General features: G+C 44.2%; 2 protein-coding genes across 8 annotated transcripts in view; one reads left to right on the top strand and one right to left on the bottom strand.

The window, feature by feature from the left end:
- The window catches only part of NUMA1 (nuclear mitotic apparatus protein 1), a 71,226-nt gene extending 65,380 nt beyond the window's left edge, over positions 1 to 5,846 (bottom strand). Inside the window, exon 1 of the mRNA XM_039252026.1 lies at positions 5,801 to 5,846. The gene's annotated coding sequence lies outside the window, so the exon portion shown is untranslated. The remainder of the gene's footprint in view (positions 1 to 5,800) is intronic.
- A 113-nt stretch (positions 5,847 to 5,959) lies between these two features.
- On the top strand, positions 5,960 to 21,653 carry LOC120245114 (leucine-rich repeat-containing protein 51). Of its 7 annotated transcripts, XM_039252009.1 has the most exons (7): positions 6,151 to 6,237; positions 13,641 to 13,724; positions 14,352 to 14,489; positions 19,514 to 19,719; positions 20,655 to 20,803; positions 21,049 to 21,228; positions 21,468 to 21,524. In XM_039252009.1, exons 3-6 carry the CDS (start codon positions 14,408 to 14,410, stop codon positions 21,188 to 21,190), a joined length of 579 nt encoding a protein of 192 aa, XP_039107940.1. In that variant the 5' UTR covers positions 6,151 to 6,237; positions 13,641 to 13,724; positions 14,352 to 14,407; the 3' UTR covers positions 21,191 to 21,228; positions 21,468 to 21,524. The 7 variants fall into 7 exon arrangements, with proteins under 7 accessions (XP_039107938.1, XP_039107940.1, XP_039107943.1 ...); XM_039252007.1 differs by lacking the exons at positions 6,151 to 6,237; positions 21,468 to 21,524 and adding an exon at positions 5,960 to 6,114 and having other exon boundaries at positions 21,049 to 21,266; XM_039252012.1 differs by lacking the exon at positions 21,049 to 21,228 and having other exon boundaries at positions 21,468 to 21,653.
- Positions 21,654 to 21,745: the final 92 nt, after the last annotated feature.

The following is a 21,745-nucleotide window of genomic DNA, read 5'->3' as shown; positions in this document are numbered from 1 at the left end:
TGGGAGGTAGAAGAGAGGCTGTTACACTCTCAATGAACCATGAATTTAACAGAGCTACCCAAAACATCAATGCAGGCTTGGGTTGTGTTAGTAGAAGGCAACTCTGTGCCCCACCTTTAAAAAGCAAAGTCAGAGTCCACATAGCTAAAGAATGAAAACAACTGTGGTGAAAGGTCTAAAAGTTATATCATAGCAAATGTGAGGGAAGAATTACAGATGTTTAGCCAGGGAGAACACGAACGTTTTTTCAAATATATGCATACTTGTCATGCAGGTGAAGAGAAAATTTTATGTGTTCTTCTGCAAGAAGACAAAAACAGAACTAGTGAGTGGAAATTGCAGTTTGGTGTGACATAGGGAAAACTTTTCAGCATAATAAGGAAGTTAAGAATGTGGCTTATGGAGCCCAGAATGCTGGATGGATTAGAACACCAACTCTACTTACAGACTGTATGGCTTTGAGTAGATTACTTTATTTGTGTCTCAGTTTCCTTGCCTGTTAAAGGGAATAGTAATAATGATAGTATTTACCTCACAGAACTTTGGGAAGCAGTTCATGTAATGTGCTTAGAACAGAGCCTGCTACCGTACATCCTGAGGGGAAAAATAATGTTAACTATTGCTATAATAAATCAGACAACCTGAGAATCTTCCCACTAAATATGCCTGGAAATGCTTAGAAAATATAATAAACATCCTTTTAGATCGTGCCAATTAAGTTACACACTTACCCTGTTACACACTATGCTCTGTGACACTGGGACTTGGACTCCACCAACCCTATGACACCTTTGCCAGCTGGCTCCCTGTTAGGCTCTGACAATAGGAGGTGCTAAAGGGAAAATAGAAGGCAAGAACTTCCTCCCTCCTATGGCTTGCTGTTTCTTGACAACAGCAGGCGGTTCCTTCCTACTAAACTCCCAGAACCAGCCTCACTGCGCCCCCTCAGAGGCACCAGCACCATCTGGACAGAGCTCAACCAAACCTGACTCCTCTAGGCCCTTCCTGGGAGCACCTGAGAAACCAGCAGCACCAGGCGATGCCCTCTCCTCCGAGAACCAGGGATAGTTCCTCCAGATCCCTTCAGACTTACAGGCTCTGAGAACTCCAACCTTCCTTCCCTTTTCAGTCCTAGATGAAGTAGCTGCTTAATGCAGTTATTACATCAAAGTTCCTTTAAGATTCCCTTTTTGCTTATCCAGCCCTCCAGCAAGGGTTTAAACTAATTCTCTTTACTGACTTCACTTTTAAAATAGCTATATGTGGTTTCTACTTTCCTGATTGGATCCTAATTGATACATAGATAAACTGAGCTCACAAGAAAGAGAAAGTCCAAGAAAAGTGACCTGACAGCATAGCTGTCCCAGCAGTGTAAAAAATTTATAACCACCTCATTGTCAAGGAGACAGATTTTGAGCCTACAAAGAGCAGTTGAGATTCCTGTACAAAGGCTAAGACATTCAATAAAGACAAACCGGGGGGGGGGGGGGGGGGGGGGGGGAAATCTGTCCATAGGGAAATAAGGAAGCTTGTCTTGCTCACTTAATGAAGTGGGAGGAAAAAACCCTCTTGGAATTCTAAACCATAGTTGTTTTGTGGCTTGGAGATCTACAAGTAGAGAAAAACTACATACATTTTGGTCCCAGGTTGGGAATAGCCTTGAGTGCCCAAAAGAAACAACCACAAAATTGCTCCAGAAGATATATGAATGGCCAATAAATATGTGAAAAGATGTTCAACATCACCAGTCATTAGGTAAATGCAAATTAAAACCAGAATGAGATACTACTACATCTCCATGAGAATGGTAAAATTAAAAAGGCTGACAATACCGGGGCGCCTGAGTGGCTCAGTCAGTTAAGCATCCAACTCTTGATTTCCACTCAGGTCATGATCTCATGGGTGGTGGGACTGGGCCCCATGTCAGGCTCCATGCTAACGGCATAGAGCCTGCTTGGGATTCTCTCTCCCTCTGCCCCTCCCCTACTTGCACTGTCTCAAATAAAATAAACTTAAAAAAAGGCCAACAATACCAAATATCGGTAAGAATATGAAGCAAACAGAGATCTCACATACTGCTAAAACAGTGCAACTACTTCGGAAAACTGGTAATTTCTTAAAGAGTTAAATATATACCTGACATACAACCCAGCCATTCCACTCTGAAAAGAAAGGAAAATATACAAATTCATACATGAATGCTCATAGCAATTTCATTCACAACAGCCGAAACCTGGAAACAACTCAAATATCCATCAACAGTGAATAATAAGCAAAATTACATGATATAACCATACAACAAAATACTACTTAGCAACAGAAAGTAACAAATTACTGATATATCCAACTAAATGGATAAATCTCACATACATTATGCTATGTGAAAGAAACTAAGCCCAAGAATACACACTGTATGATTTGACTTATTTAAATTCTAGGAAATACAAATTAACCTACAAAAGTTCCTGAGCCAAGGTGAAGGGAAGCATGGACTGTAAAGAAGCACGCGCGCGCGCACACACACACACACACACACACACACAAAAGAAGCACACAGAAATTTTGGGTAGTGAAGGTACTGCTCTATATTTTGATTGTGGCAGCTTTTTATAAGTTATATACATCTGTCAAAACTTTTTACTATAAACAAAGTTCAATGTACATAAATTATCCATAAGCAAAGTTGACTTAAAACAAACTGAGGGACAGGGCGCCTCAGTGGCTCAGTCGGTTAAGCTTCCGACTTCAGCTCAGGTCATGATCTCGCAGTTCCTAAGCTTGAGCATCGCGTCATCGGGCTCTGTGTTGACAGTTCAGGGCCTGGAGCCTGCTTTGAATTCTGTGTTTCTGTCTCTCTCCGCCCCTCCCCAGCTCATACTCTGTGTCTCACTAAAAAATAAACAAACATAATTTTTTTTTTAACAAACTGAGAGACAGAGTACAGTGGGGAAGGGGCAGAGAGAGGGAAACAATCTGAAGCAGGCTCCAACCTCTGAGCTGTCAGCACAGAGCCCGACACCGGGATCAAACTCACAGACCATGAGATCATGACCTGAACCAAAGTTGGACACTCAACCAACTGAGCCACCCAGGTGCCCCATGACTGCAAATTCTTTACAAAACTTATGCAAGATATAAAATCTCAGACTGAGGAATCACTATAAACCCCCAGTAGATAAAATTAAATCCACACCATGTAATCAAACTGTAGAACACAAACAAGATCTTTAAAACAGAGAAAAACGCAGGTTACCTACAACAAAATAATAGTTAAATGGTGAGCACTGTTCTCAAAAGTAACAAAAAAAGCCAGAATATCAGTAAAATAACATATTCAAAATGCTAAGAGAAAATATTTGGAAGCCTAGTGCCCAGCTAAACTATCAAGACTGAAGAGGAAATAAAGATTTTTCCTAGAAGAGTGTTTACCACTAAACGGCCCTCACTGAAACATCTGAAAGATATATTCATCTCTTTAACATAAATGAAACAAAGTGCAAGAAAGAATGGTGACAAAACAAATAGTAAACATATAAGGGTAAAATTAAAAACTCACTGACAGCACAAAACAATATCGTTGTGGCGCCTGGGTGGCTTAGTCGGTTAAGCGCCGAGCTCAGCTCAAGTCATGACCTCATGGTTTGTGAGTTACAAGCCCCCCATCAGGCTTCTATGCTGACAGCTCAGAACTTGAAGCCTGCCTCTGACCCTGTGTCTCCTCTCTCTGCCCCTCCCCCACTCTAGCTTCCGCCCTCTGTCCGAAATAAACATTTAAAGAAAAAATTTTAGGAGCGCCTGGGTGGCTCAGTTGGTTAAGCGCGGGACTTCGGACTTCGGCTCAGGTCATGATCTCGCGGTTGGTGGGTTCAAGCCCCGCGTCAGGCTCTGTGCTAACAGCTAGCCTGGAGCCTGCTTCAGATTCTGTATCTCCCTCTCTCTCTGACCCTCCCCTGCTCACGCTGTCTCTCTCTCTCTCTCTCAGAAATAAATAAAACATTAAAAAAAAAGAAAAAATTTTAAACATGCTGTTACAATACAACAACAATTATGATCACTTAGAATTATTCAATATTGAAACAGACTGCCTTTGGGAGTGGTATAATTCTTGGAAGTGCTCATTTCTGAGTTCAGACAACACTTTCTGAGAAGTTTAGTATACACTGGGTAAGGGGCTGAAATAAATGACCCCCAATATAGCTACTGACCACAGGGTTTTATCAATTAGGCACAGCTGTCAAAACATTCCTTGATCAGCTCTGTTTAGCCACCTGTGGCAGGGGTTTCCCCATCCTAACAATGCTAGTATTCAAGTATTAATTCAAAGCATTCTTCTCACTTCCATATTCCATAAATAAAGAAGAACACTCTACACAGAAATGTTTCTTATATGAGCTTTCAGGTAAGATCTTCTAGCTTTGGGGGAGTACAGCTTTGGCTTTCGATTAAGATTCAAGAATTACAATTAGTCATCATTTGCTTAAACTTGGCCCAAGAAAAGAGTACTTTGGGAGCTTTTACAGACAAGTATGTGCCTCTTCCTTAAGGGAGGAAATACCATACAAGAAAGAGATGGATGGAATACATACACTAATCCCTGCTGACTGAAAGCGATCTTACTTGATCTGTATGTTCCCTCCAGTTTCCCATATAATCACAGTAGTAAAGATCTCCACAAGGGAACTCCAATTCCCTTACCATCAAGGTTTCTGCCTACCAGAGAGTAACACACAAGACAGTCCAGAACTTCGGAAATACAGGACCAGGCAACAGACACCAGAGAGAGGGAAACACGGATCAAAGCAAGTAAGTATCACATTTTTAGAAGGCAGTCCCATTTCTGGCAAAAAGAACACAGAGGTCCAAAAGCCACTAAATGAAGACAGGAAAGCCAGGCTCCTATTTCCTTTCAGGTCATGAAAGCTCGTTCATTTCAAAGCATACATCAATGGCCATGACATGTCTCACTCATAGCTGCCTAGGCATCAGGATAAAGGGACAAAAGACACAGTCTCCACCAAGAAGGACAAACATACAGACACTCTTCCAATACCAGATGAGAAGCACTCCACCAGAGGTAAGGAAGAGAGCGCACCCAGAGGAGGGAGCATCAAGCCAGTTAAGTTCTTTCCCACCCACAATCTTCACGGTCACTTACAGTCATAAATTTGTACTTTCTAAGAGCTTTCCATGAAACAACTTACCTGGGAGATTGGACCCTAAAAACAACTCACACAGCTCCCACACAGCCCCTTACCCCTCTTCTTATTTAAGCCAACCTTCAAACACTTGGTACAGCCAACCGCGCACTAGCTATGTAATTCTGGCCAAGAAAACATTATAAAATACCGCTAATTCCTATCCTAATAAAGTCTAATAGGAATATTTGGAATATTAAAAAGATGATCCATATAAAGGGTGTGGCACAGCGTCTGAAACGTAGTTGGTGCTCTGAAAATGTTTACTACCAGTATTACTACTGCTATTGTTAAAATTAATAGTCGGAGACTTTCCTGGGACCTCTCGCTCACAAGCCTTTCAGAAACACGCACTACCCCGCACCCGCGTCGTCCTCAGACAGAATTCCACAGTCACGCCCCCAAACAGACTCTCCCCCTTTGCACGCCGGCACCTCTCCTCAGAACATGCGCCCCTCCTCACAAACCTCACCCCCGATATTCTCCCCAGAGTAGGTTATGAAGGAAGCTCTCCCCTCGCACGCGTCTCTCCAACACCCCTTTTAGGCCTGGGCATCCCTGCGAGCGCCCAGACCGAACGCCAGCCGCCAGCCCGCGCCGGTTACCTGGCCGCGCGCTCCCGCAGCGCCTGACGCTCCCCCGGGATCGTCTTCGTTGCGGACTCGCGCCAGCGCTCTGAGCGCACAATTAGTTTAAACTATGGCCCCGCCCCCTCGCACCACCCTCTGATTGGCCTCTGTCGGCTGGAGTTTCACGCAAGGGCACGCTTCAGGACCCGGGAAAAGGAAGTGTGAAGACCACTGGTAGAAGGGGTGTCACTACTTCCGGACGCGGGTCTCGACTTGAGAGCAAAGAAAACTACAAATCCCAGCACCGCCCGCGGCTTCGGAGGCCCGCCTCCGGCGAACTACAGCTCCCGGTAGGCAACACGGCAGCGCTTTCGGCGCTAGGCCGAGTCGCGGTGGCGAGCGTAGTTACTACGGAGTTGGGCTGAGTAAGCAAGGGGTTGTGGGACCTCGAGCTGGAGGGAAAGCCACTGCGGGTGAGTTGGGAGGGGAAACAGGAAATTCGCTCTAGGAGACAATTCGCTCTCTATGGAGAGAGGAGAAACACACAGAAAGATTAAGGAATTTCCTTTCTCGGGGACCTGAGACACCCCCTGCACACACCCTTTACGCCCTTTCCCAACAAACAAGAAACAACGTCCATAGGGAATAGACCGGAGCGGGGAGGGGAGGAAAGGGCGCCGAGATACATGTTAACACAGATTTGGGCCACGTAAGAACATCCCCCATCGCAAACCTGGGCCCCTCTAATACGAATGCTTCAAATCCCGGACACTGGGAGATCTGAAATGCTCTCAGAAAATGGGTTGGCTTTTCCTTTGATGAACTGAGACCTCTTCAAGACATGAGTAAATTACAGGCCCTAATACTGGAGGTACATGAGGCTTGAACTGTCCCTTTCCTTACAAGCAGGAAGTTCATAGAATACAGCTTCCTTCTGAGAGTCAGCAGCATCTTCCCACACACAGTCATTAGGGGTTCTGTCCCTTAATTACCTCTTCTCCCTTCACCTCCACTATGGTCCATTTCTCAGAGTTCTGTTAGTTTCATTCCTTTTAGTCTTCATGATGGATTACGTTTGGCAATTTACCCAGCACTTTCACATCCAGTCTCTTTTGGGGTTTGTGAGTCAAGGATATTCCCATTTTACAGATTGGAAAACTGAAACCCAAAGAGGAGCAGTAACTAGCCTGAGGCCACACACAACCTGCCAGTGACAGCTAAAACTAGATCCCAGTTGCCAAGCTTCCAGCTGGAGTAGGTTAAACTGCCTCAGGGGAAAAGAAGCCTTTGTGGCCTACTTTGGGGTACTTACACTTACACCAGAATGAGTCCAAATCCTTCCTTGGAAGCTTAAATGAGGAAAAGGAACTAGAGAGACTGAAGACAATGGGAATCAAACAGAGTTAATAAAACTAAACAGGAAATAGTCTGGCTAAGGCAACATCCACGTCTGATGCTGCCATGAATAGCTGGCTTCTAGGTGGCTGGTCCACTTACCTTACAGTCTCTCCAGGCTTGGTTCTAGGCCCACTTCACACCTCTGTATTCTCTTTGGTATTTTAATCCACCCCATTTACCTCATGTACACAAGTGTGTGTTCCCAGCTCAGCACTCATCTCTAAGCTCCAGATCTGTATAGCCAATTGCCTCTTCAACATCTTCATGTATCTCAAAGGCAACCCAAACTCAGCACGTCTGCAACTGACCATCTCTCTGTACTCTAAGCCAAGATTTCTTCCCATGTTCTCACCTCTGCCCAACATTACAGAAGCCAAAAACCCAAGAGTTATCCTTAATACCACTTCTATTTCACATCCATCACAAAGTTCTGTTGGCATTACTTCCTAAATAGGACTTCTCTCTGGTCCTAGCTACCATCACATCCTTCCTGCCTTCTTTCCCAACCATTTTGCATGCTGCAGCCAGAGTAGTCCTTCAAACTACAAATGTGATTTTGTTCACTCCCCCCACCCCCATTTAAAAACATACCTTGTGCCTTGCTGTTGGTCTTAGCATCAAGCAACATCTCAGCCAGGCTCCTATCTATCTCTCCAGCCTCCAGTCTAATATGTATATATCCTTCCCTTTCTCCTCTCCAGTTATATGGCCTTTTTGAGGTCTTCAAAATTTCCAAGTAATCTTTCACCATAGAGCTTTTGCACATGCTGTTATTTCTGCCTGGAATGTTCATCTTTGCCCCCTGATATAATTTATACTTATCTTTCAGTTTTCTCACTCACTTATTTGGGAAGGACTTCTCTGACTGCTCAGACTAGGTTAGATCCTTCAATTATACAAGCTCACATCCCTCTCCATTATAGTATTATTCACTATTGCCATTTTTTTCTCTTTATTTTTTAAATGTTTATTTTTGAGAGAGAGAATGAGAATGAAGGGCAGAGAGAGAGGGAGACAGAGGATTTGAAATGGGCTCTGCCCTGACATCAGAGAGTCTGATGTGGGGCTCAAACTCACGAACCATGAGATCATGACCTGAGCCGAAGTCAGAGGCTTAACCAACTGAGCCACCCAGGCACCCTGCAATTTTTCTTTAAAAATTTTTATAGTTTATTTTTGAGACAGAGAGAAACAGAGCATGAGCAGGGGAGGGGCAGAGAGAGAGAGACACACACACACACACACACACAGAATCTGAAACAGGCTCCGGACTCTGAGCTGCCAGCACAAAACCTGATGCGGGGCTCGAACCCAGGAACTGCAAGATCATGACCTGAGCCAAAGTCGGACGCTTAACCGACTGAGCCAACCAGGCACTCCACCCTGCAATTTTTTAAAGTGTTTATTATTTAGAGAGAGAGAGAGAGTGCATGTGTGCACAGGGGAGGGACAGAGAGAGAAGGGAAAGAGAATTCCAAGCAGGCTCCATGCTATCAGTGCAGAGCCCTATGGGGAGTTCAAACCCATGAACCATGAGATCATGCCCTGAGCCAAAATCAAGAGTCAGATGCTTAACTGACTAAGCTACCCAGGTGACCACCATTGTTGTGATTTTTATGTACTGATTAAGCACCTACTACTTGCCACCACTCATAGGCATATGAGAAAAACATGGTTCCTGCCCTGGTGGAGTTTATGGACATATAGGTAGTAAGCAGATAATGTTAGTATTGTAAGAGTGCTACATTGGCAGTAAGTATAGGGTATTATAGGAGTTCAGAAGAAAGTTCCACATCCAAATTGGGCTGTATGTATAGGCTCCTTATAAAAGTTAAAACCTGAGCTGAGCCATAAAGAAGTAGCAAGGCAAAAGGAGAGAGAAACTGTATTTTGAGCATAGGAAGGCAGCCCAGTGGCAGGCACAAGGAACTTAATTCAAATATGTATTTAGCTGGACCGCAGAATTAGAGAGGAGGAGAAGAGATGGCAGTAGAGAGGTAGGCAGGAGAGCAAGGTTGAATCTTGCTTCCCTGTGGCACCTGGGAATATAACCGCCCACTAGATTATGTGGTAGACTTTTCATGACATTCTTTGATTTTTCTTCCACCTGTAGTCCATGAACAGAAACCCCCTCTAGGCCCAGCCATTTCGTCTCTTATCAGATCTGATCTGATTATCCCCAAAGCTTCTTGTGCCATCATGTTGCTACCTACCTGGGAGGGAAGAAATAGGCTAGCAACAAATCAAACTCCAATAGTTAGTAATTTCCAGAAACTGAAAACAAATTTTCATCAACTTGGGATTGGTTAAAGTTAAGTAAATGAAGTAGGATACACACAAGTTCTGTGAAATACTCTGCAGCTATTAAAAGGGTGAGAGTCTACAACATTTTTTTAAGTTTATTTATTTTGAGAGAGAGAGAAAGAGACTGGGAGAGAGGCAGAGAAGGAGAGAGAGAGAGGGAATCCCAGGTAGGCCCCACACTGTCAGTGCAGAACCTGATATGGGACTCGATTTCATGAACCATGAGATAATGATCTGAGCTGGAACCAAGAGTCAGATGCTTAAGAGACTGAGCCACCCAGGCACCCAGAGAGTCTAAAATAATTTAAAAAGAAAAAATACATTGCTAGCTAACACTACAAGGGCAACCATATTTCAGTATAAATGCATCAAATCAACATGTGTAACCTAAATTTACATAATGTTGTATGTCAGTTAACCCAGTTATAAAGTAGAATTTTAAAAATACATTTACAAATAGTACACATTCATTTTTAAATGCTGCATTTAAATGCATTTAAAATGCAGCATTTAGGAGTGCCTGGGTGGTTCAGTTGGTTGAGCGTCTGACTTTGGCTCAGGTCATGATCTCGCGATTCGTGGGTTCGAGCCCCGTGCTGGGCTCTGTGCTGACAGCCAGCTCAGAGCCTGGAGCCTGTTTCAGATTCTGTGTCTCCCTCTCTCTCTGACCCTCCCCTGCTCATGCTGTCTCTCTTTCTCTCAGAAATAAATAAAACATAAAAAAAATTTAAAAAATTAAATAAAAATAGAATGCAGCATTTAGTATAACTGAGAGACTTGGAAGCAATAATAAATGTGTATTGTTTTAAGCTATATGTTTTAAACTATGGTTTTGGATGGTTTATTATACAGTAACAGCTAACTGATACATGCTCCCATTGTACTTTGAACAAAATTTTATCATAAGCCTGTTTCCTCATCTGTAAAACGGAGACAAACCTATTTTGAGAGCTGTTGTATGTATATACACAGTTTTGTATATATGTCTTCTAAGAGGTTATATTCCCAAAGGTTAATCGTGATTGTTCTTGGTAAGATGGAGACTCAGACTTTAGTTTCTACTTGATGTACTTCTCTATGTTGTTTGACTTTATTCAGCTATCATGTTAACTTTTAAAATTAAAAATAAGGTAAAAAACCTTTCCAATTTGGAAGAGAAAAATTCCAAAACAAGGCAAGTGTGCCTCTAAAACTGTCATTTGTCAAGTTCACCTGGATAAACGAGGAAGGCAACTGGGATCTGATTGGGCATGAGGCAGAACAGCAGCTGGGAAAGACAGACTCCAAAAACGCAGGCACTGAAGTGAGCAACGCAGCCTCAGAGTTTTGTCAGTTCTACCCAGCAGCCAGGTTTACTATGTGACACCTGAAGACACTATTCATTCCTTCTTTCATTTTTCCATTATCTATTTGTTCATCAAGCCTTTAGTGAATATCCATTCTTTGGTAAGCTCAGTGCAGAGTAATGGTGGGAAGAGAGAAAGAAGTCTGACTTCTGTCCCTGCCCTTGAGCTTACAAGGAAGGAATAGGAAGTAGTTTATAAAGAAATGTACAAAGAATACAACTGCTTCAATGTATTAAGCACCTGCTGCAGGACATACAACAGCTCTCAAAGTAGGTTTGTCTCCATTTTACAGATGAGGAAACAGGCTGTGATAAAATTTTGTTCAAAGTACAATGGGAACATGTTATCAGTTAGCTCTTGCTGTTAAACAGTCCATCTAAATCCATAGCTTAAAACATGGAGCTTAAAACAATACACATTCATTATTGCTTCCAAGTCTCTCAGTCAGCTATGTTTCTTCTGGTCTTGGCTGGGCTCATTAATGTGTCTGCAGACACTTGTGGATTGTGTGACTATCCTGAACTTGATGTGGTATAAGTTGGCTATTGGCTAGTCTAGGATGGCCTCAGGTGGGAACACTAGCTCTCTGCACATATCTCACCTGCACATTTCTCACATCCCTCCAGCAGCCTAGCCATTTTCTCTTGACACAGGCAAAGAGTGAGAGAGTAACCTCTCTCTTTAAGCTTCTGTTTGTTTCATATTTATCAACGTCCCATTGGCCAAAGCAAGTCATATGGCTGAGCCCAGCATGAGAGTGGATAGAACTACAGAGTTATAGGGCAAAAAGGATAGACACAAGGAAGACCATGAATAGGAACAATCAAGGGAATCAATCTACCACAGGACATAATGACCAATTTTATCTGGAAAGACAGTCTTCAGGCTTCATCAAAGAGGGTACACTAGGCTTGAGAATTGAAACATGAGAATATTTACTAAATAGGCAGCTATTTCTTAGAACTGGATGCAGGCTGGTTTGCCACAATCAATGGAAACCTAGCAAGCTTTTCTGTGCTCATGACAGACAGGGTTCTGTTATTTGCCATCTTGGCTTCATTCCTTCTGGCCAGGTACAGGGCAGCAGGCACGCCACAAATGTTTGCAGAATTGGGTTTCTTACTGTGAAAAAGGTGTAGACTGAAATAGCTGAACCTGGTAGCCAATTAGAAAGAACAGCTTAGTATCAACACTCCCAAAACAGAAATCCTTGTATTTGGCAGTTTCTCATTTGAGTGCCTGTTGTCAGCCAGGTTCTGTGTCAGATGATGAACAGATGATTTAGTGCTAGCTCGCTGCCTGGACTACTTTTTAAATGGAGATTAATAACCCTTTCCCCCTGGCAAATTTATCTAACCACTTGAGGCTCCATTTTTAATACTAACTCATCCAGAAAAATGCATCAGGAGCTGGTTCGTCACGAAATCAGAAGTTCTTAGGAACTGCAGTGAGTGAGGTTCTCTGATGGTCAAGGAAACTAATGATAAAATTCTGCCCTTAAATATACTAAGCTAAAATCCATGTCCAGTAGTGCAGAACTCGGGTCCTAACCCAGAACTTTGAGAAAATTATCCAATCTCTCAAAGGCATCAAACCTGTTGTAGGTGCTCAAGTAAATTGGGCTCCTCTGTCTCAGTAAGAACACAAACCAGGTTCCTGTGTTTCTGGAAAAGCATGTGTTCTTTGTTGTCTGCCTATTGATTTGATACCTAAAATATTCTGGTCTCCCTAATCAACAGTCTGTGCCCACTAGGCCAGTCCCGATTTAATAAGAGAATTCAGCTGTGAAGTGACTCAAGGTGGTGCTTCCACAAAGCTCTGTTGAGACTGCTGCTTTTTGAGAGGAAGATATCATTCATTCTCCATTCTTCTACACATGTGAAATCACCAAAAAAGGAATTTTCTTGAACTGTATTAAGCTGAATTATAAGCTCTCATGTCCATGGTTTTTAAGGGAAATTCCATTTTAAGAGAATGCATGGATTTCATTTTCTGCATATAATCTGTTTGCTTCTTTGAATCAAATGATGAGAACTGCATATCCTAAGCTTTCCCTTTTTACTTTGGCTGCCAGGAATTTCAGAGATAATATAGACTGTTTCCTAACTGTTTGGTACATCTCTCTCCTTTCTTCTTTAATTTGCCTTCTAATCTTTCTCTTTCATGTTTCCATTTCCTACATCTGCCCTGTCCAGTCTGGTTGCCACTAGTCACCTCTGGCTGTTGAGCACTTGACAGGTAGCATGTCCAAACTGGGATGTGCTCTGTAAGTGGTAAAATGTCTCAATTATTAATAGTAATTATATGTTGAATATTTTGGATATTTGGGTCAAATAAAATAGATTAAGCTTCATCTGTTTAACTTTTTATGGCTACTAGAAAATTTTAAAGTACATACTTGAAAAAATTATGTACGTCGCCTGAATTTGCAGTGTTCATTATATTTCAGTTGAACAGCTCTGTTCCATAAATCATCCTGTTTAATGCATGTGTTGTTGTTGTAAACTACCTTAAATTCTTCTGGAAAGCAGATGAAGTATAGTAAATGCAAAGGTGGTGATGGCAGTGGATGAAATGAGGAAGAGGAGGCTGACTGGGACATGCACTGGTTAGTCTGTCTGTCTTTTGTTTGTATGTGTTACATACAAAACCCCTTGGTAAAGTGTTTTCAGCTGTCTCCTTCCCAGGTGAGTAGTATTCTCATGGTTCTCCCCAATTTCTTGAAAATTTCTCTGCTTTACTTGAGTTCATTAGAATTGGAAAGGATCTGATAAAACAATTCATATCATATTGTAAATGACTAATAACATTGTGTTCATCCCCCTCAGGGGGTATTTCCAGTTTAACAGGGAACAATCACTGAACCCAAAGGAATGAATCCCTAATGGTGGAGTTTCAGGCATCAGTGACAGGTGAGTGACTGAGATAGACTCTAGTTTTACGTGTATGAGTTTATATACATATGACTGTATTCAGGATGAGGCTGAAAATAGGGTCTTTGAATGGAAAGGAAATGGGACTGACAGACAAGCTGAGCAGAGATAACAAATCGCCAGCTTGGTCAGACTGCAAGGGCTGTCAGACACCAGATCCAATGCAGGCACTCGGGAGTTTGTTAAACAATAGAATAGCCCAGTTGATGTCACCAGAGGGTAGGTACCAAGACAGCCTCCATGGTAACTACTATGGAGTAGCACAAAGGGCTCAGAGTAGGATTCAGGAGGCTATGATTGCAGTCCATAGTGACTCACTGGCTTAACTTTGGGCAAGTACGTTCATCCTGGGGTCTTAGTTTCTTTGTGTGGAAAGTAGAAACAGGTATTACAATTATCAACAAGCTCTAAGGGATGTAAAGGTGCTCTGAGAAGTAGGAAGTTGCCCTACAAATGGAAGGAATTGTGCTTAATATCTTAAAACAGAAATGCAGTCAGGCAAGCCTAGAGTGGTAGAGGGTAGAAAGCAAGGGTAGGGGGCTATGGGGATACCGGAAGGCCTGTGCCCCTTGTATCTACAACACCAGTCGTTCTCCGTCCTCTCAGGCTGAACCCAGACTCCGAGGGCCAATGCTTACACCTGGCAAACGATGGCCTGAGCTATGAGCAAAGAGGACTATATGAACACTTCGGTGCAAGAGCCCCCTCTTGACTTTTCCTTCAGAAGCATCCACGTGATCCAAGGTCAGCCTACAGAGCACAGCACTCCTCTCACCATGGCAACAGGCTGGATATGGTCCCCAGGGAGAAACCAGTCTTCTACTTAAAAGCCTAAATTCCTGCATGCTTGAAGATTTTGTTGTTTGGGGGAGGAGTAGGGGATAGGGAAGTGGTAGAAGTGGGAGGGATAATTGATCATCTTTGAAGGAAGCCAGGCTACAACAGTAAAGTCAGGCGTAAGAAAATTGGGAAACCAGTCTATCAGCCAATGGTTTTATTCTCCTGTTTTTACCTGAAGAGAGGAAGAAACTAATGAAAACACAAAGAGAACCCTCTCTCCTCTGAGGACACAAGCCTATTCTGATCACTGGTAAAACATGCAAGGTCTCATTATTAACAATGGGCATGTTTCCAGTTTAAATATTTATAGACAAATCTCTTATATTCATTCCAGTCATATCCAAGTTTATTCCATCGTCACCCACACTTAGTGCAGGTTCCAGCACTGCCCATGCTCATCCCCATTTTATTATTCAACGTCCTTGTAAATAGGTGGCTTATACTCTTCAAGAAGGGACAAAGAGAGAGAGAGAGAATCATTCTCAGGAGAATATGCTTCTTCCCAAGGGAGTTCTGCTGTCCCTAGATTTTGCTGTCTGCTCTCACAGAATACATGCTGGCATCCACATATTCTAGACCCAGTATCTGGCTTTGGTTTTCTCGCACAGGCAATTGGTGGCTACTTTTAAGCTCAGGAAAAAGGCAAATAGTTATCCAGGAGGTACTGGCCTTGGCTTGTGTATTTAGGGTACTACTGGGTTTGCACAGCCACATTGGTAACTCATGTTCTGTCATGGACATACACTCACCTACCGTGATCTTTATTGGGCACTGCACCACTCCTTTTATTAAAAATTTTAAAATGTTTTATTTATTTCTGAGAGAGAGAGCCAGCATGAGCAGGGGATGGTCAGAGAAAGAGGGATACACAGAATCTGAAACAGGCTCCAGGCTCTGAGCTAGCTGTCAGCACAGAGCCCAATGCGGGGCTCGAACCCACGTACTGTGAGATCATGACCCGAGCCTAAGTCGGATGCTCAACCGACTGAGCCACCCAGGTGCCCCGGCACTGCACCACTCCTAATTGATGTAGTCTGTGTTTCACAAGGGTTTGAGCTATAATGGTCATGTATAAGATAGCTGAGGTGACAGATGAAGTTAGAAAGTATGGCTCTTGCTTTCCCTGGGAATTCTCAGCTCTGAGCGGGGAATAGCTTTGTCCTCTCTGGAACCCTCGGAATAAGGGGATAATCTACTACAACCAAGGATAACTCCACAGCACATACCATGATCTGTACAGATGCCCTCTCTTTCATTCAATCATTAAATCTTTACTGAGCACCTATTTAGTAAGCACATGTGTATATATACATGCCAGGCATTGTGCTCCTTGCTGTGTTGTAAGAGGGAGAAAAGGAGAGGCACATCTAAGCCCCAAAAGGCCCTCTGGTTCCACAGAGCTTGTGGAAAGAGTTTAGGAGTACTTGATAAGCTATTTGCTGAAGTAATCAATAGATGGATCATAGACTCTGAAATGGCAGGGAATTTAGGCCACATCCAACCCAAAGTCCTTTACTTCTGCTCATGAACCTGCAATGGTAAGGGAGTCCCCTATGACACTCACTTACCAACCCCTCCCATTATGAGGTGAGAAATGATGCAAAGAAGTCATCATCAAACTAGCTCCCATCCTTTAGGGACAAGTGAAAAAGTTGCACAGCAACCCTTCAGAGCAAGGAACACAGGATCACGTTTCCTCCGGTCTCCCTAGGGCTAAACATTCCACTGTTCTTTGGGCACTGATATTTGTGGTCCATTTTCCAGACCTTCCTTGGCCTACTGTGAACAAGGCAGCTTCAACAGATCCTCAAGCAGTGCACTACGCTGGTGGAGTCTGAAGGAACAGAAGCCTGTGGCAGTGGGATACCCCATTCCACCCTTAATACCAGCAGCCCCAAAGGGTGCCTTGAGTTTTAGGAAGCACAGTCCTGCTAGTGGCTACTTCTGAGCTGGAGATCAGTCCATGCTTGGTGGCATTCCCTAAGCTGCTGCCTCATCAGATTAGATGCTAATGTATATGTGGGTTTATTTTAACTCTTTAATTCAGCTGTGTCATTTCATTGGGGGTTCTCGGGATATGGGGGGACAGGATAAGGAGTTTATTCATGAGTTCTGGAGCACCCTGCTCCAGTCCCGTTCTGCCATCTCCCCCTCCCCCCAGCCTCCCCCCAACTTCCTGCTCACTCCCCCATAAGGCAGAGAGCCATCTAGTGGATGCTCCTGGATGTGCAGCTGAGGAGGAGAGGACGTTAACACTGGGAGGAGGGGATGGGAGGGAGGAAGTGTGTCCAGTGAGACCTGAGGAGAGTGACAACAGCTGGCCAGGTTCAGCAAAACCTAAATACTTAACTTCCCCTGAGCCAGGTATAGACAAGTAATGAAAGGCTTAGGGAGAACAGGAAAAATATAGTTACCTTAGCCATAGCTGGTATCTGGTTCTGCCACCATGAGTTTGGGCAGGGCCCATCCTCTCCATGGACCTCATTTGTTAAAACGTGAGTGGGGGCCTACACAGATGGATTGTAACATTACTGTGTTCCCTGTTCTCTCTCCTTGGCCTAACTGTCTGAGAGTGTTGTTTACACTACTTGCTTATATTTCTTCAACCATCCATTCACCCTTGAACCCAATCCAATCTAGCTTCTGTCCCCAGGCCCTAGTCATTTTATTGAAACAGTCCTCAACAAGGCCACAAGGGGCTTCTGAGTTGCCGAAATTATTTTCCAGTCCTTATTCTCCTGAAACTCCTTATAAACTATAGACTTCCCGAGCTATCTTCTTGTGGTTCTCCTTCCCTGATTATTCATTACTATTTAATAGATTCTCCTTCCTCCTTGTCCCTCCTCTCTACCCTTGCTCTCTGAGTGGAATCTCATCTATTTCTCTAACTTGTACAACCTTCTATGCTAACGATTCTTGTCTGTCTCCTGAGCTTCAGACGTTCATATCCAGCTGCCTACTTGGCTTCTCCACCTTTCTATGCTACAGGAACCTCAGACACACACGAAGGCTAAGCTTTCCAGCCCGTTTCTTTCTGATTCCTTATCAGTCACACAAACAAGAAACTGGGCACTACCCTTGATTATTTTCTACTCTTATATCCAGTCAACCATCAAGTCATGGTAATTTTCTGTTCCACTTCATCTTTTGCCTGGATGACTGAAAGAGCTACATTTATCTTCAGTCCCATTCAACTAAAGTTTCAGAATGATCTGTAGGATGCCTGGGTGGCTCAGTCAGTTAAGCGCCGACTCTTGATTTTGGCTCCAGAGTAAAATCATAGCTCTTGTTATCAGGCACCAACTGTGCCTTGTGCTGGGTTCTTTTGTTGAAGAGGCAGCTAGACCACAGCACTGATTTTCCATGAACTCAGACTCAGATTTTAAGAAATAAAGTTTCTTATCCAGGATTCCTATCTCACAGTTCATGAATTCAAACCCCACGTCGGGCTGAGCACTGGCAGTGCAGAGCCTGCTTGGGATTCTCTCTCCATCCCTCTCTTCCCCTCCCCCATATTCACATGCTATCTCTTTCTGAAAATAAATAAACTTTAGGGGCACCTGGGTGGCTCAGTCTGTTAAGCTTCCGACTTCGGCTCAGGTCATGATCTCACAGTTCGTGGGTTTGAGCCCCATGTTGGGCTCTGTGCTGACAGCTAGCTCAGAGCCTGGAGGCTGTTTCAGATTCTGTGTCTGCCTCTCTCTCTGACCCTCCCCTGCTCATGCTCTCTCTCACAAGTAAATTTTTAAAAAACATTAAAAACAAAAAACAAAAATAAATAAACTTTAAAAAGAATGAGGGACTCTTGGGTGGCTCAGTTGGTAAAGCATCCAGCTTCGGCTCAGGTCATGATCTCATGGTTCCTGGGTTCAAGCCCTGCCTTGGGCTCCCCACAGTGTGGAGCCTGCTTGGGATTCTCTCCCCGCCCCCTCTACCCCTCCCCCATTTGCACATGTGCACTCTCTGTCTCAAAAATAAATTAAAAAAAAAATCTTCTATGTTGAAAGATTTGAATCATCTCATTTGCTTAAACCCTCCAGTAGCTTCCCATTGTCCACAGGATAAAGTCCAAAACACTCAGCCTGGCATTCAAGGCTCCTTATCTTTTTCCTCCTTGCCCATCGTGTGCAGCACATGCCCATGCATACACATGTTCCACACCTCATGCCTCTGCTCCTGTCATGTTATTCTCACCCTTTCCACCCTTTGCTTAGTTAATGTCTCCTGATCCACTGAGCTCCATTGCAGGTTTCAACTTCCCTGAGTTTCCAGACTAGGTTAGGAGCCCCACTTTGTAATTCTGTCGCTGTTATGTTGCCAGCCTGTTTTCATCTTGCCCAGATGAGCTCCTCCAAGGCACAACTGCTTCATCCCTACGCTGTTACTCATACAGAGTTTGGCATAGATGATCCCCTCATTTTGCTTACTGCTATATATCCAGTATCTGGCACATACACAGTTGCTCAACATTAATGCGAGAGAGAGGACATTAGAGTGTGTTGTACTGAAGCGAATGCTATGGGCTCCACCAGTGGATAAGTCTAGATTTTGTGCTATCATCTTGGCTCAAGTATGACAACTCTAGTTCTTAATTTCCATAAAATTAAGAGTGATTTTGCCTCCCTCACCCCTTCAAACGAGGATGGTACACAGAAGACCCAATGATATGATAGACATGACGGGACCATGTGACCTAAACCAAGAGTTTGGGATGGGAAGTCTTTGACGCTCAGTCCAAGCTTATTCGGATTCCTGGGGCCTTTGGGACGGGGTCCTGGACTAACCATTGGTAGAGTCATACTAGACTCAAGCATGAGGCTATGGTCCTGCCAGGCCCTCCTGCTATAGCTTACACCCAGCTCTGTCCCTTCCCGAGCCTAAGACAAAAAAGCAAAGATGATAACCCAAGTCTCACTTTGTCCCCACAGATCTGACAAGCGAGGAGCCAAGAACAGGGCTACGACCACTAAGGCACTCAAAGTCAGGGAAGTCTCTGACCCAGTCCCTGTGGCTGAACAACAATGTCCTCAATGATCTGAAAGACTTCAGCCATGTGGTTTCACTGCTTCTGGAGCATCCAGAGAACCTGGCCTGGATTGATCTGTCCTTCAACGACCTGACTTCGATTGACCCTGTGAGTACCCAGCCCTGTGAGTCCAGTCAGGATGGACCTGATCCCACCTTGTCTAGCTCCCAGCCTCTCTACTTCCCACATATTATCAAAGAAATAGTGAGGCAGTGTGGTGCAGTGCAAGTACATGGCTGTGGGCTCAGACAGATGTAGGTTCAAATCCTAGATCTTACTGTGTGACTTTGAGCAAGACACCCAACGTTTCAAAATATCAGCATCCCTGTCTGAAAAAATGGAGAGCATATGCCAGCATCATAAAGCTTCTGTGAAAATTAAATGAGAATTATGAAAAACAACTGGCATATAGTAGGCTGCAATAAAATCATAGCTCTTGTTATCAAGCACCCACTGTGCCCTGTGCTGAGTTCTTTTGTGGAAGAGGTAGCTAGGCCCCAGCAATGATTTTCCATGAACTCAGACTCAAATTTTAAGAAATAAACAGAACTGACCCTTTTTTTTGGTCCAGGATCCCTATCAGACGGAAAGCAGCTAAAGCATGACTTGGAAACTATTCCCCACGTGTAGTGATCCCAATTTTTTAACTATTTGAAAGCTTCTATTATGTACCTAGCATGATACTCTGTATCCCTGTCCCGTGTTGTGAAAGAATCTTAGATCACCAGAGCTGAAAAGGCCTTCAGTGTAAGGCCAGCTAAGTCTTGGGGAGAGGCAAGAAAGCCTGGCAAGTCAGTGGCTATGGCTGCACCCAGGCTCTAGCTCCTGCCCCTTAGATCACAGCTCTGTGTCAATGTGATGCTCCTGTCCCCTTCACTGTTAAATAAAAAGTAGATTGGAGTTTTCTACAGTGGCTGCAGGCGGATGGCAGAGATTGGAAATCAAGCTGTTTCTCAAACTCTTCCTTCTTTGCCCACAAGCCAGTCCTGAGCACAGAGCCAAGGCCCTGTCCATTCTGGCTTTCGGTTTCCTTCCCCCAACAGGTCCTGACAACTTTCTTCAACCTCAGTGTCCTCTATCTCCATGGCAACAGCATCCAGCGCCTGGGAGAAGTGAACAAGCTGGCTGTCCTCCCTCGCCTCCGGAGTCTGACACTCCATGGGAACCCCGTAGAAGAGGAGAAGGGGTATAGGTGAGTGCCCTGCCCCTGGAGCTGGGCTCCCCTAACAGGGAAAGGAGGTGGGAACATACAAAATCCAACACCATCATTCTGCCATGTTGGGACAGGGAAAGGAGTAGAGACCTTTAGGCATTTCATGCCTATCAGGAGAAACTCTGTCTTCCCCCAAATTATACTTAGGGAAGATAGTGGCAACTGGTGGAGGGGGAAGGAGGTTCTGGTGCAGGGCTGGCCCCCAGCCCGAGTCTTCCCCACAGGCAATATGTGCTGTGCACCCTGCCACGTATCACCACATTCGACTTCAGTGGGGTCACCAAGGCAGACCGCACCACGGCTGAAGTGTGGAAGCGCATGAACATCAAGCCCAAGAAGGTCCGGATCAAGCAGAATGCACTCTGAGGTTCTCAGGTCCCAGCAATCCTGAAGGCCAGAGGATGGTCAGTTTGGTTTAACAATAAACGATGCAAGCAGTTGAGCAGGTGTGGAGTCTCCCATATCATGTAAAAATGTCCTCCAATTCAGGCAACTGCCAGTAGTTCCAGTGTTATTTCGCTGAAAGAGGGAGGCAGTGGAGGAAAAGGCCTGCTGGCCTGGGATGGAGGGAACCTGGCTTTACTATATGGCCTTGGGAGACTTACCTCACCTCTCTGGGCCCTTTCTTTACTCTTCAATTCAGATATCCTGAGGTTAGAGCTGCTTCACAGAGTGCCAAGTTGTCTGTGGAGATGCCTCAGAGATGACAGGCTGTGATCTTTGAACCCAACTTCACTCAAATCAGGGTACTTCTGCTGTCTTACATGTTGGGATTTTGCTTGAGATTTCATTTGATAAAGGGAATCTTCTGCTTGAAGAAAATACTGGCTTGCTGGCTCCATATCAAGTATTCTTGGTCTGCCTTTATCCCCCAACCCTGGGCTTGTTGGTAATTCCACTGAACTTGAGGCAGGGCCCCCA

This window comes from Hyaena hyaena, unplaced genomic scaffold, assembly GCF_003009895.1.
Source record: "Hyaena hyaena isolate Hyena2069 unplaced genomic scaffold, ASM300989v1 scaffold_406, whole genome shotgun sequence".
NCBI classification, from domain to species: Eukaryota; Metazoa; Chordata; class Mammalia; order Carnivora; family Hyaenidae; genus Hyaena; species Hyaena hyaena.
This window is presented reverse-complemented; position numbering and strand designations above follow the sequence as displayed.

Coding starts and splice junctions, on each gene's coding strand:
- LOC120245114 (XM_039252009.1), top strand. CDS start 14,408: ATGAGCAAAGAGGACTATATGAACACTTCGGTGCAAGAGCCCCCTCTT. Junction 14,490..19,513: donor AAGCATCCACGTGATCCAAG/GTCAGCCTACAG, acceptor TTGTCCCCACAG/ATCTGACAAGCGAGGAGCCA. Junction 20,804..21,048: donor GAAGAGGAGAAGGGGTATAG/GTGAGTGCCCTG, acceptor TCTTCCCCACAG/GCAATATGTGCTGTGCACCC.